The sequence below is a fragment of the Fulmarus glacialis genome, unplaced genomic scaffold, assembly GCF_000690835.1.
Source record: "Fulmarus glacialis isolate BGI_N327 unplaced genomic scaffold, ASM69083v1 scaffold17686, whole genome shotgun sequence".
In the NCBI taxonomy this organism is placed as follows: Eukaryota; Metazoa; Chordata; class Aves; order Procellariiformes; family Procellariidae; genus Fulmarus; species Fulmarus glacialis.
Window position 1 is genome coordinate 1 of NW_009216411.1, and position 17,429 is coordinate 17,429.

General features: G+C 37.8%; 2 protein-coding genes across 2 annotated transcripts in view; both read right to left on the reverse strand.

The window, feature by feature from the left end:
• Positions 1 to 1,261: 1,261 nt before the first annotated feature.
• On the reverse strand, positions 1,262 to 14,299 carry LOC104077890 (ADP/ATP translocase 4-like). The gene is given in 10 exon segments (XM_009579301.1): positions 1,262 to 1,362; positions 2,469 to 2,673; positions 5,591 to 5,716; positions 5,973 to 6,127; positions 7,420 to 7,540; positions 10,060 to 10,187; positions 11,362 to 11,519; positions 11,558 to 11,751; positions 13,055 to 13,161; positions 14,077 to 14,299. Coding segments are annotated over 10 exon segments (1,518 nt in total).
• A 562-nt stretch (positions 14,300 to 14,861) lies between these two features.
• The window catches only part of INTU (inturned planar cell polarity protein), a 44,532-nt gene continuing 41,964 nt past the window's right edge, over positions 14,862 to 17,429 (reverse strand). Inside the window, exons 14-15 of the mRNA XM_009579300.1 lie at positions 16,959 to 17,113; positions 14,862 to 14,973 (exon numbers count right to left, since the gene is read on the reverse strand). Of these exons, the coding sequence (XP_009577595.1) occupies positions 14,862 to 14,973; positions 16,959 to 17,113 (267 nt within the window). The remainder of the gene's footprint in view (positions 14,974 to 16,958; positions 17,114 to 17,429) is intronic.

Sequence of the window (17,429 nt, forward strand, 5' to 3'; positions counted from 1 at the left end):
GGTCCCAGACCCGCCGCTGGGGTGAGGAGAGGGGCAGAGGCCCCGGGTTCCGCGGGGAGGCGGATGGCCGGGCGGCGCGGGGTCAGCCCTGTGTCGGAAAGCCGTTGGGCACCGACAGCGAAACCCAGGCGTTCGTGTCCGAAACGAGGTGGGGATTGCTCCTGGGGCCAGGGCCGGGCACACGCGTGGGACTTTCGAGTCCGATCTGTCTCCCCCCACCGCCACCACATAGAGAAGAGCTATCCCCGGTTTGTGCCTACGTATTCCCCGAAGCGCCTCGTCTTTGTCATTTTTCTTTCTCAGAAAAAAAGATGTCCCGAAACCCGAGTATCTCTACTGCAGTCACCCTTTTTTACGGGTGTCATTTTAAGTGTGGAGGACTGAAACTCCACAAAACATACCTACAGGCTGGAAAAGCACCTTAAGTATTTATCTGCTTCTACAAATGACATCTCAGTTTCACACAGCAATATGACATCTCTCTGACGCAGTACGTGACACTGCGCTGCACAGTTTTGTTCCACTGGAGAGACTAAAAAAAAGTGCTAAACCACTAAACTAGATGTGCATCCCTGTCAAAAGAGTTTTGATTCTCCCTCCATTTGTTTCTGTTTCAATGGTCCACTTCACAACTAGAATTTTCCTAGTGACGATGACAGAAGCCATTTCCCTCTAAAACCTCCAGAAGCAAGAGAGCCACTGTTTATTTGTAACACAACTACTATTTATTAGTACAAGCAATTAACCACCTCATTTCCCTTGCTGGTATTAGGATCAGAATGGCAAACGGGGTCCAGTCCCATCTGTAGTAGCCAGGGAGACAAATCCCAACTCAGGTTTCTGCTCTGCTGTTTCAATCCCTGTTACAAAACCAGTTCTCGGTGATTCAAGGTATTGCAGCATCCCGCTTCTGCAGCACCACCCGAGGCTAACTCCTGACTGAAAAGAAACCTTGGGCCAAGAGATTATACGCAAATTCTCTTGTGTAGCTATGCCACATTACTAAGCCAGGCCCAGAAGAAATTGTGCAACCTTGCAGCAGGGGGACAAGCCATCGCTGCAGAAGTGCTGGCATGTCTCACATCTCTACAGGATAAATCAGCCTGTACGCAGCTTCGCGCTGCCGCTGCAGTGTTGTTTCTGGCAACCAAGCCAGCTGGTTTCAATGTGCAGTCAGGAACGCAGACGTGTGTAGACGCTCATGATAGCGACAAGGGAAGTGCCAGTGGACTTTTTATTTGCTTTGTCAAGGGTAAGGCTGTTACGAGTTGGAGATGAGATCATAAGCAGGATAAGCCAAACTCTTAAAGTATTTCATAGAAGTCTCATTCGTGTTCTTCAGTGTGATACTGATTGCCCAGTCTGCAAGAATGAACAAAATTCACGCAAGTCAGATTAGCCACAAGCTTGCCCGAGCATATCCCCAGTCATCTACTGTCACTGTAGCAATCTTGGAATTGGTCTTGTCCGAGTTTTTCCAATTCTTGGCCTGTGGCTCACATCTGATTTTTTAGCAGCTAAAAAAATATTTGTACTAACTCAAGGAGCTAAGGGGTTTGTGCGAAACTTAATGGTTGTGGAGAAATGTTAGAAACGCTAGCTAGCCTTAATTTCTTTGAAACCAAACATTTAAATAAAGGCCTCCTAAATGCTTTCTTGAGTCCCAAAGTTACCAATATTCCACAAGGTTTGGTTTCTTTTTCCTTTCTCTATCGACAATTATCTCAGAAATAAAAATAAGAGTCTCCTCACTTATGTTCACTGTAAGATTTATCCTCAATACTGAGAAGAATCCTCAGCCATTTTAGAATTTCCTTAAGAAATAATGTACTAAGTGTTCTAAGTCTCTCAGTGCTTGGGTCTCCACATTTTTGGGCTATGCTTTGGCTTAAAATGCTGCCAGCCAGACTACAGTCTTCTCAATGTTGTTTGAGGGATGAGACAGAGAGGAAAGTGAGTTGCTGTATTTCTTAACGCCAATTTAAAAAAACCAACATAAACTCCTTTGCTGTCTTGACTTGGGCTTTGAAATACCATGAAAACACATCAACAGGCTAGAAACAGCTTTTCCTTTTACTGTGGTTCATGTAGAAGCTGTAGCAGGCTGATATGACACTTACAGTGGGCTCTGCTGACAGGCTAGGGAAACTGCTGTTACCAAAATATATTCAAGTACATGCTGTAATTTAAAATTCAAGGAGTGTAACATTTAGTATGAATAAAACTGAAACATTGAGAATTTTAAACAAGAGGCAAGTATTTTCTTGGATTCATTTCTTGAATGAAATGAAAACAGTGCTCTCTAGTTCCCTGAAAACAAATTATTTAATTTAGTACATGCTTAGTTACAAAAACATCCAAATAATTTCTTAAAAGTATTGTTTGTGTAACATTTAAACTAAAGATATGCTATGCAAACAATGAGTTCTAGCATGAACACTGTACAAGCAAAATAGATGTTCACTCACTATTGTAATCGGATCCTGAACTCTCTGAAACATCGAGATTAAAAATGTCCTTGATATTGTCATAAAGCACTAGCACTAACGCTCCTCCTGTTCCAGGAAGGATGTTGGAGAATGCTCCACGGAAGAAAGCATTAAGCCCCTCTCGCTCGTGTATTTTCATAAAGCAGTCAATGGTTCCTTTCCACTGACGTTCAGTCTCCCCGCTCTGCACAGAAGTAGTAAGGACAAATCATTATGGCACTGCACTGAGAAAGAAACTTGCAAAATTTGTCTTTCTTTAGTGAAGAACACTAAGGAACTTTTTCCTAATGTTTCACTTACTGCAAAGGAGTGATCTTTTAACTAATAAATATTTATCTGATGTAATGCTCTGTTAGCTAAATTTAGAAAGGCTGTGATCCTTCTTCTGATGCTTCTTTTAAGCTTTACTGGGCAAGTAGAAGGCTTAGGAATTAAATGAGGTCACTCCAGTCCTAAGGGTGCTCTGAATTGTTTCAATGCTATTAAAACTTCCACAGCTCATTTTTTTTTCCTTCTTTAGTACCACTGAAATATTTTTATACTAAGTAGATTTCAGTTTATTAGTTATCAATAGAGTCCTCTAAAAAATGTTAAGGTCTTGACTAGCACGATAGTGTAAAAACATAGGAAGGCTAAGGAGGAGCGCGGTCCAGTTTTCATCTAGCCCACCTTGTTTCTGAGCATTAATTTGCTCGACAAACAAAAACAAAGCAAAAAGGAGGATTTGTTAGAGACCTCAGCACCATGTTCACTAAAATTTGCTTCAAGTGCTTACAGGTGAAGGAAATGAAGGATGACAAGCAGTGAATGTTCACATGCACCCATATGACCTTTTCGGTACAAGTCAGAGCTAAAGTACTGAACTCTCCCTTCAGCTTTTTCCAAGTGCAGTATGACTGAAATCATGCCAACTCCTTTAAGTTTTGAAAATTTCAACAGCGGAGTAGAGACAGCCCAGAGGAACATTATGTAGCCGTTCTCTGCACGGCAGAGCACTTGGGAAATACTCGTGCCCACTGTGGAACTCAGCATAATGACGACAGCAAATCGCTCAGATACTCTGAGTAACACCAAAGCTCTGACAAAGCGGTTTTTTGTAGGTGTGCTTGGGGAACTGTGAAACAATTCCTGTTTTGGAACTGCAGTCTCTTCAGGATTTGAGGACTCTGCTAGGAACCGACACTGGTTTTTGTCTTCACTAGCAAAAAACAAGTACACTTTTTTTGGAGAGATTAATCCAAAATCCCTATCTTTATGTGAAATTCTACTGGAAGATGACAGTAGTTTTTTTACTTAATGTTGAAGATTCGACTTAATTTAGTACATCTTAAGTCAAAGCCACCTGCAATATCAAGGTAAGGTTCTAGACTCTATAATGGCAGAAAGATAATCTTGCCTGCTTCAGGCCTTTGTGATATACTCTGCAGCTAATAAAGTGATGTTTGAATTTTCTGATGAAAACAGTATTACATTTTGTTACATCTTCTGTTAGGAATCAAGGTATGAGATCACCATAGATTTCCTGAACCAAAGAAATGTAAGAAATACATCTATGATAAATATTCACATAAATCAATATAAGTAAGCATACTAACATAGCTAAAAAGCATTTAAAATATTTTGGTTTGAATCTACATGAATATATGCAAATGAAAGGATATTTGGTAATGGTTATTATTGCTTTGCTGACAAATCAACTTTAATGAAAGCAGTAACTGTACTATGCTCATTATTTCAGAAAGTCATCCCATCTGGCAAACACAATTTAACTGAAGAATTAAAAGGGGCTATATTTAATTCAGGGCTTCCTCTTGGATCAGAATAAGCATAATGATAAGAAATTGATAAAAATCATACTAATGAGCTTTATTTGTATCTGAAGCTTCAAAACTACATGAATGAAACAAGAACACCGCATGAAATATATTTATACATCCACAACATATATACGTCCTCTCATTCTCATCCTCTTTTGTGCTAGTAAACCCGTTACCTTATTTCATATGATTATAATTTATGTTTTTAATAATCTTGATACTATTCTCTATCCTAGTGGTAAATTAATTACCAGAAATACAGGCAATTTTTTGGTAAAGCCTCAAGAAGCACAGTACTTACAAATAAAGACAGCATTAACTGTAAGCCTACCGCTGATTAAGCAGATAAAGCAGAATCTGAAGACAGTGAAATCATATTTAGTCTGAAAGGAAGAAGTCAGTAGTGCTAATGGTGTTTGCCCACTTTAAGCTTCAAGGATTTCTGTTGTTTAGGGCAGATTACCAGAGGTATGCAGGCATTACGTAAGAATCTAAGTATCTCCTAGGATTTTTTGAAAGCAAGTTCTATGCCAACACTTATTCGGATTTTCTTTTCATTTTCTGGAGTACCGAGAGAAGAGAAGATAATCCTGAAACAAAAACATAGAGACACTTCTTTGGAACTAACAACTCCTTTCTATTATCAGATGGCAAAACTTCTTCAGGGATGCAGGGAACAAGGTCCTGATTTTTCAAGAGCATTTTTGTGTTTTTTTTATTTCGTGTTTGAGGATGATCTTCATAGCAAGAATTTATATTATTAAATGTACTTCAAATGCTATTGAACTACCTAGTAAAATTACCTAATAGCTAGGAACAACATCCAACATTAATTGCTAATAATACACTATCATACCCATTACATGCTGAGAAATAATTCTCTGCTTGTACTGAGCTTTGAAGATTACTGATTCTACCTCACACCTGAAGAACAGCTGTGTGCCACAAAGATCATTTTTCTTACTGCATTAGCTGGGCTAATAAAGGATATTATTCTACCCACAAACCTGTCTTACTCCAAATATCTGGCTTCTGAGTAGGAAAAAGAAAACAGATCCTGCCTTTCTACTAAAGGCTCTCACTAAGCCATGACCTGAACATGCTTTTACCAGACTCCCACAATACTATTATTTTATTTTTCTTCTTGTCTTTCTGGAGATGTTTCTGCTTTTTTTCTGAATAGAGTCTCGCCCACTGTAAGGCTATACAGTGCTTCAATTAGCATATCAAACTTCAAAAATCTAGTAAGTAATTTTCAGAAGAGGATTGCACACTAGACCGTACCTGCATCATCATGCATCTCCTGACAGTGTCAAAAGGATAAGACAGCATTCCTGAGCAAGTAGTCACAACTTGAGCAATGAAAAAGGAAAGAATGAATGGAGTTTGTTTTGGATTTGGCAATAATCCCTGCAAAATAAAAAAAAAATGGAAGCCTGTACAAATTCTGTAAAATGTATGTCAAATCCAGCAGATATCAAGTATAATTTTGATAATTTCTGTTTTTAATCCTACTGCAAAATTACTTGGCTCTTCAGTAATATACTCTGTTAAACACAAATAACTGTAAAGACAAAAGCTGTAACTAACAACCTCATTAGTTCATAATAAATATTTAAAATATCATGATAAAGATTTAAAACGTGTGCATTTTTGTAAAAGCTACCTTAATGGTGTCATAACATCCAAAATAGGATGCTTGGTATACAATGATTCTCTGTACTGAAATACCAAAACCCTGGTACAGGCCAGAAAGTCCATCGGCCTTTGCGATTTTAATAATACAGTCACCAAGTCCCTGGAACTGTCGCTCAGCAGCACCTAATATAAAAGAAATTCATGCACATTGTTATGCTTTACAGAAGCCCTTCTCTTTAGTACAAACTACTCTGCATGACTGAAACATTTAACATTATCAAAATTATACGAAAAACACAGCGGATCATTGTTTCCTCCACTTACGAACGAAGCTTAAAGAAGAAATTGGGACACATGGATGGATGAAGACAGTTTATTCAAACAGATAGTGGTATCCACTATCACTTTCAGGTCAAATAACTGTTGCTCCCATTTTGTCCTCATTTAGCTGAATGTTTATGTATGAATTCTCTTACCCTCTCTCTGAAAAGAATTTTTTCTACGCAATACCATGCTTTCACTTCCTCGCCACGCATTCATACTCAAATTTGTTAGAAGTGTTACTCGTTTCAGCTTCTCCCCATAGTGGAACACTAGCCACAAGCTGTGACAAAGTTAAAAAATTCACTTTTTTAATCTGTAGATTCTTCATCTGTTTCCACATTCCACAGGTAATTACACCCAAGCTGTTCGGATTCTCTACAGGTGAAAACACAGCAAGCAATAAACCGATCTTGGAAGGAAGAGCTTCAAATTATACACCTCCTTATATTGAAGATATCATGAAAATACTAATTTGGCCCAAGTACAGGGCACAGAAAGCAATAGGCAGAGTCAAGCAGCCAATTCCTGGGACAACCCTGCACAGCACAGACAATAACTGAAGTTAACTTGTCCCATTGCAGGGAAATCAGGAAAGCCAACAACAATACAGAAGGCAAGAGATTTCTTTCTCTCTGCTGCAAAGCCTTCCAGACACTGTTTTCGGGAAATTAATTTTACCTATTTGAATGAATGAAACATACATCTACAAACATATACTACTCAAAATCTTTGTTGAAAATCTTCAGTTGATACTCTTGATATAGAACAAGGATGGTCATTAGCTCTTTAAATGACACCCCATAAAACCATAGGTTAGCAAAAATTAAACTCCTCTGGTTTCTGGCATCCAAAGTTGGCAAAATTCAGTTAAAATTTTCCATACAGAATCTAAAAATAACGCAAAACTTTGAGAGCTATGCTATAGCAGTTATTTCCAAAGAATCCTCTTTCATTCACCTTCATCCTCTCCTTTTCCATAAAGATCATACATTTCTTAATACTTTTAAGTTTGTAATTGTGCAATGATAAATTTTTAAGTAATAGAAAGAATTCTAATACTGTTGAATATTGGTCTACTTCTAAAATGAAGTAAATGTAAAAGACGTGAGGCACATCAGATAAAACTGGAAGTGCCATTTAAGAGATTTCACCATCTTTCCCAATATCAGCAGCTAAACGAGTTCATGCAAAGTCTAACAGGTACAGTACACACATGGACGTTGCTCCTGCTGCTCCGCCAGGAGCCAGGTTTGCCAAAAACCATTTCCAGAACTGAAAAAAAATTTACTGTATGCAGTTACGAAAATACAGTATTACAATACTCTAATACTGACCTTTGTTGTAGATACTAAATGAAACTTTAAAGCATGAAAAATAAGATCTATCTAAGCCATTGTATTTTTTACAAAATAATAAAGAAACATGGCAGTCTCAGAGTAAGATCTATACTGCGGTATTTCCAAATTTCTACTTGTAAAGATTCCCTGGCTATTCTTACATTTATTAAAAAATATAAGCTATTTTCTTTTTCAACTTCTGAATTATATGGTGCTCTTGTGACCCAGATAGCAGATAACATCTTTCTCATCTGTGATCATTCAGTCATCCATAACAATCGGCCTGTGGACCTCCCTGATACAACGACGTGCATCAACTCTCCATGATGGAGGAATGGGGAAACATAAAAATCAATGTACTTGCTTTCACTGTGGCCCATACTGTTTACCAAATAAGAAAAAGCTAATCACAGTAGAAGAAACATTTTGCATAACATTTTTAGGTGGTGGTATCTGACATAGCTCTGTTGACTTAAACGGCATCACAGGTACATCTTGTGTAGTAAATGCAGACCAAGTAGATGTATGCAAAATCACTTTTTATTTGCTGGTTCAGTAACAGCAACACTGTAGCTGTAGCAGTATGGAGTCCAGCATAGCTTAACTGCCGTAATATTTTGTTAGTTGTACAGCAGGCTTTGCAACCTGGCCTAGGTCATGTTGCTGCATAAATTGTTGCTAGTTGTAGTAGCAAGCAGGAGAGGGGCAGCTGCAAGCTGAAGATGCTTGGCTGAGCCAGTATTACCTTCAATACCCAGTGTTTGGCACATAGACGTAACCGGTCTTTTTTAACAGAAGTTCCTTTACAATCTAAAGGTTTTAGTAATTTTTTTTTTTTTTCCAAAATAATCCAGCTAAGCAAAAACTAATGCATGTAACCATATTGTCTTCCCCATTTCCTGTCCTGCACAAAACATGTAAGAAAGCATCCAAAGACCCTGAGCTTCAACAATGGGTATGCTACTTTGCTAAATATTATACTTCTAAAGAAATTAATCTTGAATGCTATTCATGGAATGTTTCTAAAATTTGAGTCACAAGCTCATACACATGTAAGCCATCTGGAAGCACTTCCAGGAGACGGAAAGGAGGTTTGAAGAACTATAAACACTGTTATTTATATCATGCATGTTTTACTTTTTCCACTGTAAGAAAAGAAAGAAAACAGCAAGCTTAAACACTTTACATACAAAATGACTGTAATTGAAAAAAGACTGCTTAAGAATTTGCATGCAATACAAGGAGATCAATCATACTTTAATGACTGACAGCATTCCTCCTGGTCAGCACCACCAGAAAAGCCTGTGGCAAGAAAAGTTTCTGGCACTGCAGTAAAAAACTGTCAACAAGAGAAAGCACAGAACATTGGATTTTTGTTTAAATTATCAAAACCTAACCAAAGAAATCCTAAAACAGATAACCTAAGACAGACACAAATAAAGCAGATTTTCCAGCTATTTTCACATTAAACAAATTAGATACAAAGAACTTATTTTCCGATCTGCTGATATGAATGAATTTTAAGTAATTTGTCAAATGCCAATATCAACATTTCACATTCGAAGACCAAGATCTCTTGTAATTAATTCCATGAGTGTAGAACTCCGTGTCTTTCAAGAATCCATCCAAGTTAAGGGACTTTTCCCAAGTACACAGAATTGCAAGGTGAGGCAGCATAGCCCAAAAGTTTAATTGCCTTTTTGAGCTATAACTTAAAACTGCTCCTTTTCTGGTGCATTGTACAAAACTAAGTTCTTAAAATGCTTTAACTATTGATAAGTACGTTTCTAGCTTCACATATAGCAAGAAATCAGTTTTCAGTGTGAAGCATTACTTATCTACAGCAGTGATACGCACTTTACTATCTTTAAGTTTTTTCTGACCCTTACATACTAATGATTATCAAGAAAATAATGTGAAAAAAATTAAAATGAGAGACTCCTGCTTGAGGGACACACCCAAGGACTTCACACATTAGAATAAAAGCAGCTGTAATTTCACGTGAGTGAAATTACCAACGTAAAGGTTTTTGAGACTAGAGTACATGTTAATGTGATCTTAACTGTGAGAATGTAATCGGGGTTTTTGACAAAGCCCAGAAACATAAGTGTCTGAGTCCAAAATTTTTAATATCCATCTTAATACTTGCATCAGTTAACTCCAAAATAATTATGTCCTGAACAAAACTTTGAAAATTCTGACTGCAGTTAATAAGCATTTACATGCACCTTACAAACTCATTAATCGTTAAAGATCAAAAATCAGATTTCATTACCTTCAACAATAAGCTACACAGTAAACCATGTTCGCTCTTCGTTATAAAATAAGCTCATTACAAAATCTTATCGATACATCACCACTAATTACCAACCATGCTGAGAGAAAGAATTGCACAGCTCTTGACCAGATCTAGTTAGTTTATTAAACAGAACTAATATGCAAGAGATTATTTACCTGTTTTTCTTTATCCACTTTGGACATGAAAATCTGTTTGTATTTGTCCTTAAAAGCAAAGTTTAGCGCCTGTGTTGGGAAATACCATATAACATTTGCCAAATTGCCATGCCAAAAGCTGAAAAATCCTACGGAAAAAGAAACGGATCTTTAAAATACCATTTCCACAGTTTATACTACACCAAGTATATTATACAATACTCCTATTGTTTCTGCTTTGGTATGAGCTGTAACAAAGGCCAAAAATGTTGCTTTTCAGGTCCTTTATTTTTCAGGCATTTGGTATTGGAAATCTGGATTTATTCTGACACCAACAGATGTACACATTCGGTGTTAGCAATAGAAACTAAAACTGCAAGTGAAACATCAATAGTGCTGAAAAATAGGTAAGATTTTCAACTTCCTTACTTCATATATTTCTAAGACTAGGGATACCTATGTAAACTGCAGTCCGGAAACTGCAAAATAGAAGAATATCTCACAGAACTGTTTAGAAATGGTTTTCCTGAAGTAGCCCGCCTATGCATTTTCGCTTCCATAGGGGGTGCTCACACTCCATATTAAAGCAAAGACGAACGGTTTATACAGGTGTCAGAAACTTGGTAGTGCTTTTGTAATCATATTCTTCTTCTAAATTAAAGAAAGGATCCTTTTGGACACTACGATAAATGCGTAAGCAGCTAAATGGAGCTCAGGAGGTAGTGCAGGAGCAAATCTTATATGGATTACGAGGAAAAAAAATGTATGTGAGGATGTTCACAGACATTGGACTCGCTGGCCATGTTAGACTTTGCTAAGCAGTGACAACAAAGTGAGCTCTGTAATGCGTAGCTATGCTCTTCATTCAGACTTCTTAATTTTCTTGTGTCACCATGGATGAAGGCAAAGACTCCATAAAGAAAAAGAAAACTTAAAACTGCGTTTTCATTTCTTATTTTGATCATGCTTTCCTATACAGCAACATGAGGATGTCAAATAAACGCTGCTTTTGTAAAACTATCATAAGGAAAACGTTAAGGGTATTTTATGCTGTCCACAAATACCAACAAGCACAACTTTGCTACTACCAAATAAACAAAAAATCCTGCCAGCACATACCCAGCAGTAACTCCCTCTTCACCACCTCCTCCGCCAGTATCCGCACTCCTTTGAATGCCTGCAGCCCATGATGGATGCTCCATTGCCGTTGCTTCAAAAGCATTTCCAAAAGCTTTTGGTTTTTACAAGGTCTGGGAGAGAGAGGGCAAGGCGCGGGGACGAGGAAGCGGCCCAGGGAAGGAGGCAGCAGCCCGAGGTCCCTACCTTCCTCCCTGGGGACGCGCACGAAGCAGTCCACCGTGCCCTCGTACTGCTGATCCGCCCGGATCTGCTTGGACAAGGCCTGCACTTGCAGCAACAGCTTCACTCGCTCGACAGGCACCAACGCCATCTCAGAGATGGCGGCCGCCCCGCCGCCCGCCCACAGGGCCTTCAGCGGGCGCCCGCCCCGCGCCCAGCCAGCAGGTCCTTCCCAAAGGAGATGAGGTGGCAGAGGTCCTCACCCTGTGGGGCTGCCACAGCGCACAGCACCGCCCTGGCCGCCCCGCTGCCGTTTCCTCTTCTTCCCAAAAAGCACGTGGCTGGCGGGCACCTAACTGGCTTCTTTTTCCTCAAAAGTTGATGGTCTCGGGGTACCCAGGAGCTGAGCCACCTCTATCCTCCACTGAAAACCGCTCAGAAACTGTGCCATTTGCTTCTACTACCTGGATCCCTTCCAGGGAGTGCCGCCCTCCCTGAGCCGCGGGCAGCAAGCTTTCCAGAGACCTCCGGAACTTTCCAGAAGCTTCTGTCAGCTGTGGGAACTGGCCCCTCTCCCCCGACCAGGAACTAGAGAATAAAAAAACCAGGTAACAAAGGGTAGTTGTTGATCATATTGAATTATGAGTTAATAAACATTATATATGACAAGTAAATGAATTTTAGTCATGTTATTTATACCCATTCCATTGCAGGTCAGAAGTCCCAATTTCTTCTAGATTGCTGATAGCAGGGTTTTTTTTTTATTTGCTTTACCTCCCCTACATCTCCTGACTTTATGACTAAGGAAGGCATGAAACCCCGTATTTGTTCAGTCACAACGTTTTAATTGTAGATGCTTTTAAATGCTAACTTTTCTTTCTTGCATTCCCTTGATATTAGTAATTTTAATCCTGGTACTCCATTGTACTCCACATTGCTTTGCTAGTAGTTTTTATAAGTAATAATTTAAAGGCAAAATAAATTCTTTTGAGCTTTAATACTACTACTTTAACTCCTTTAGTAGCTTCTCCATATCTATTCCTTTTAACATTAATTCTATACACCAATTCACTGCTATGATCTTCCTGAAAATTACAAGGCTACAGGATTTGTATGAAAGATACCTGATAAAAAAATACGTGTTCTGTAGGAAATGAAATCCTATCATTTTTTGGGGCTCTTTTTAAACATACTCTTAAAAATCTGCAATATACAGTCTCTGCTTCTTGAGTAATAAAGCAAACAATAAAAATCTCCTTAAGTGTAGTATCAACATAATTACTGCAAATTTTGCAACATTTTGTTGCTGAACTACACTGCTTTAAGTATAACAGGTGTACCATACTTGGATACCCTTAATTCTGTTTAGGGTACTGTTTCTTGTGAAGGAGCAAGCCAATCTAAATAGCTGATTGGTACTGAAGGAGTCCCAGCTTCCTTCAGTTCTTTCCTCCACACACACCTACATATTCACACTGTTTCTTCTGCATTGACTCAGTTGTGTGGTTGGCCCACCTGAGTCAACTGAGTTCGACCCACTACACTGGCAGCAGAGGTCTGACTAAACACAAGGATCTAGAGAAAAGTTAGCTGTCCTCTTTCTAAAGCATTCAAGTATCTTCTTTTTTAGCATTCAAACCATATAGCCCAGCCTTTAAAAGACTGAAACGAGACAAACATCAGGCAAAATTACCCTTTTCCACAGATACACACTTACGTGCACAAACACACACACAGGTTCTGTAAAAGCTGTTAAACCTGCTAAAAGCAGTGCAGCAAAGACTGCTTGTTTTTCCACGATCCTTCTTCCATCTACAACGAAACCTAATATTCAAACCCCACATATTTTAGACTTTTAAAAGGTGTTGTTCAGATGTCATCCATACTATTACATATTTTTATTTCTCAAGCAGAGTAAATCTCACATCACTTGATGTACAGATGGGGAGCAAATCTCAAGCACTATTGCTGTAACTCAGTTTTGTATGTCTCAAACTTCATGAAATACTGTCTCTCATCTTCTAGGAACCATAAATTCTAGAGACAGCTGATTAACAAAACCCGCAATCATATGACTTCTACTGCTTGGAACTAAAGCAACTGTTGAGTGATTCAAGACAAGCTGTGAATCTCTCTGTGAGAGTGGGCAGTTCTAAGCATCTGATTGACTATTTTAGAACTACTCTAAACAGTGTAATTTACTAGTGAAAACAAGATCTAAAGCTTTGATCATGAGAGCCTATGGAACAGAGTTTACTTTCCTGAATACTTAAACTTTTTGATCCCATTGTTTAAAATGCAACTTTAGTCATGCATTTTATGAAAAGCACTCACGAAAAGCAAGTAGAAACAGCAGAAAGAAAAAAAAAAAAAAAAGCACTGTTGTGACATGGAACATGATGAAATGCTATGCAGATGACCAGACCTAAGTGTGCTGGCTGAGAGTGAAAAGACCCCAAAAATATCTTACATTTTAAACTAAACTTTAGCAAAAAAAAAAAAAACTTTAGGAGCAGCTGGTCTGTAGATTACAAACATTTTAACAATTTGTAGGAAAGCTGAATTTTGTAGAATAATTCTGATTTTGCAAACATCTTGTCTTCTCTTGCTTTATACGGATGTAACCTAACATTTTTTGTAATATCCAGCTGTAAATTGTAGAAGACCTAGCTAAACAAATATTGTTTAAATAAACAAAAGAGAAAATATGTTAAGTAAAAAAATAGAGTAACACTTTACCGGACTTTGCCAAATATACATTTTTAATTATGAAATTATCAATGTAATATAAAATTAGCCGAGTCCATGCATAGGTCTTAAAACCATCACCCCGCTGCCCCCCATCTTCTTTTGTGTCTTCAAAATTGTGTTTCAACAAATATAAGTATTGTTTGTAGTTAAAACTCATGAAGTCAAGTAGAACATCGACCACACTATAGTGCTCGAGTGTGCAGGAGACCATACTGGCAAAAATGATAAGCCATTAGTTTTGTGTGGCTAAGTGCCATGAATTGGCTAAAAGATTTCTTTGTTTTGATTAACACAGTGTTACTGAAAACATTCAGTATTTTTCATGCCCTTAGAGGCAAAAAAGTTTAATTAATTGGAAAACTTTTTTTTTTCCCCTCCATCACCAATTGCCAGATATTCAGAGAGTACTTTGAGGATATCAGCTTATCATTTGATGTTGCATATTACACACTGAACAGCAGTGAGTGTAGAAATTACGTGATGTTTTCATATAATAAAATTATGATCAGGATAAATAATTTGACAGTATATAAAAATAAGAACTTTGTTTCTCTGAAATCTTTTTAAGTATTCAATTGATGAGATCATTAGAATCATCACTGAAGTTTTACCTGTGTCATTACCACAAGATAGATTTTTTTCTTTTTTTTTTGAAAGCATTTCAAAGATACATCATGAGTGGGCACCACAACCAAGTTAATTTCTTTTTATACTGAAGTACTTTAAAGAGATGACAGCACCCTGCAGGATGGCTGAACGTTCAGGAAGCTCTTCTATGTAGCTAAGCCGAAGGAGAGTTTAAAGGCCAGTTCAACAGCGGCTTCTGTGACTGAGTCATGAAAACAGACATAACACTCCTGAGGTTTTGGATGTAGAATGAGTCTCCTGGAAAAAAAAGAAAGGAAAAAAAAAGGAAAATTATCATAGGTGTTAGCTTTTTCTCCTCAACTGTTTGATATATTCTGGTTGTACTCTGAGGTTTCAGTAAGATGTTAAAAACAACTGCTGTGTAAGACAGCTAGCAAATTTCTGTGGCTCTCCTGCATTATCTTACTTCTTTCAATACATTAGATTTTTAAATCAAGTTATTCTCTGCTCAGTTTTTTTAAGACTGTATATGGAAAAAATTCTTCAGGTTTTCAGGATCTATTTGTATGGTACTGGTCTGTTTGCAGTAATCCAAGTTTCTGGGCAACAAGCTGCAATCAAGCAAGCCCCAGTATTCGCATATTTACTAATTTTTAAACTTAATACATCTGGGTAGGTACATTCCCAAATGTCAATCTAATAAGCTCTTAAGGAAAGAGCTAAAATACGAAGGCTGTTAATACCTGTGCATAACTGTGTGTAGCATTATAGCACAGCAGATAGCACTGCAAATACTAATAGACTGCCGCTGATTCAACATGTCATTTGATAATGCAGACTGAAAAAATATTTTTTAAAAGATATCAACAGCAGCATAAACATTTTAAAACATTTAAATTAAAGATTTTAATTTTTCCAACCCCAAGGATAGCACAGAAACTGCAGTTATGTACGTTCATAGTGGGAAACAATTGTTTTTCCTCTTTAAACATCTGATTTGAAGGCAAACAGGTTGAACAAAAGCTCTGCTAGAGAATTTCTACATTATTATTCCTGGCCAATATAATTACCTGTGGATGATGTTTCCTCTCATTGTATCAGAAAAAAGTTTTATGCCATGTTCAGAAATGTATTTTGCTGTTTTCTGACTTTCCTATTTGCATAATAGTTGAACTAGTTGATAATTATAACTTCATGAATTAATCAAGCATAATCATTTATCTTCCTTTCACCCCCTGCCTATACTGAATTTGTTTTTCATATGGTGGAAGCTTCCATATAGCTTCCATTTAACTGGGCATTTGCATTTTCCTTTCTATTTATCTAGTAGGAACACCAAATACAGAAGATGAACGTAGAAAAGAAGGAAACATCCTGTTGACTGACTACTCCTAATGTGACCGTCTGCTTACTGCAGCTAAAATGTAGACAGCACAAAAAATAGTAGATGGAGGAAAGAATAACATATGAGAAGTAGTGGCTACAGAATAGGGCTTACTGGCCTGGACTTAAACAAGATCCGATATATTCTGAATTGTGAAGAAATGATACATACTACTTTCTCATTACACCTAATTTTAATTAAGTCAAAAAATGTATTATTCTTAATATTTAATGCCTAGGGCAGTATGCTGTTCTGTCATGCAAATAAGGCTTAGCTATGTAGCAATAACTATAGGCATCATTAAGAAAATCACTAAAATTAAGTTTAAATAATAACACAAATCACAATCCATTTGCAATGATAATGGCAGAACTTTGAAAGCAAATTAAGGAAAGAAAACTCCCTTTCCAAAATATCTCAAATAGACTGGTAGGGTTGATTTGATCTTCCCAAAAAAAAAAAAGAATTGTTCACCTTACTTCCTTGTTTCACTGAATCAGCATTATGGATGAAGGCAAGACAGGTGGGATTTACTTGCAAAGCAGGGAATGGAGAGATCTGAAGGAGTGTGAGGAGCACAAAGAAAGTGCAGGGTATTAAGAGTACGATTGCAGCACTTAAGGATGTCTGCATAGCACTGTGTGACACTGCAAAGGGTGCCAGCTCTGCGGTGTTAATGTGCTGGCACGGTTCTCACCTGAACTGACACACCTATGTTTTGCAGCAGGTGGAACATCACACCAATGCAACCTCCCAGATCTGAAATCAAAGCTTCCTCAGTCAGTCAGCTCAAGTACTTCTGTGATGTGCTACCGTTAAATTTATTCTTAAGGAGTACAGCGGCATATTCAAAATGGAAAACCTTGGGAGAAATACATTCATTTGTCTTTAAACTCACCCCACAACCCAGTAATTCATTGTTGGTGGTGGTTTCTTCTGATCGGTCCAGTTATCAGGAGAGCACTCAAACAAAACTCCATGCTCTCTTACCAGATCTAGGTCCTCAGCTGCCTGACTAAATTCTGAAATCCCGCTGCCTGCTTTTTTCTTCTTCTGTAAAAGAGTTGGTGAAATGTTAGTATAGAATGAAATATTTTTACATAAACACTATCAAATATAACAATGTGATTTCTTCAGGAATCTCTGATGAATGATACTGCTGTCAAAAAACCAGACTTAGAAGATATAGCTAACTTGCTTACATGATTCTTTTCTCCACAGATTTGTTACTTTGGCATCAACAGGTTTTTCCACTGTTATACAACTTGGAGGTGGACACATGGTCCTTTTTTGATTTATTTTTTCTTCTTCTAGCTGAACACTATTTCTCTAATAAGACATCTGAGATAATACAGCTTCTTTGAAAGAG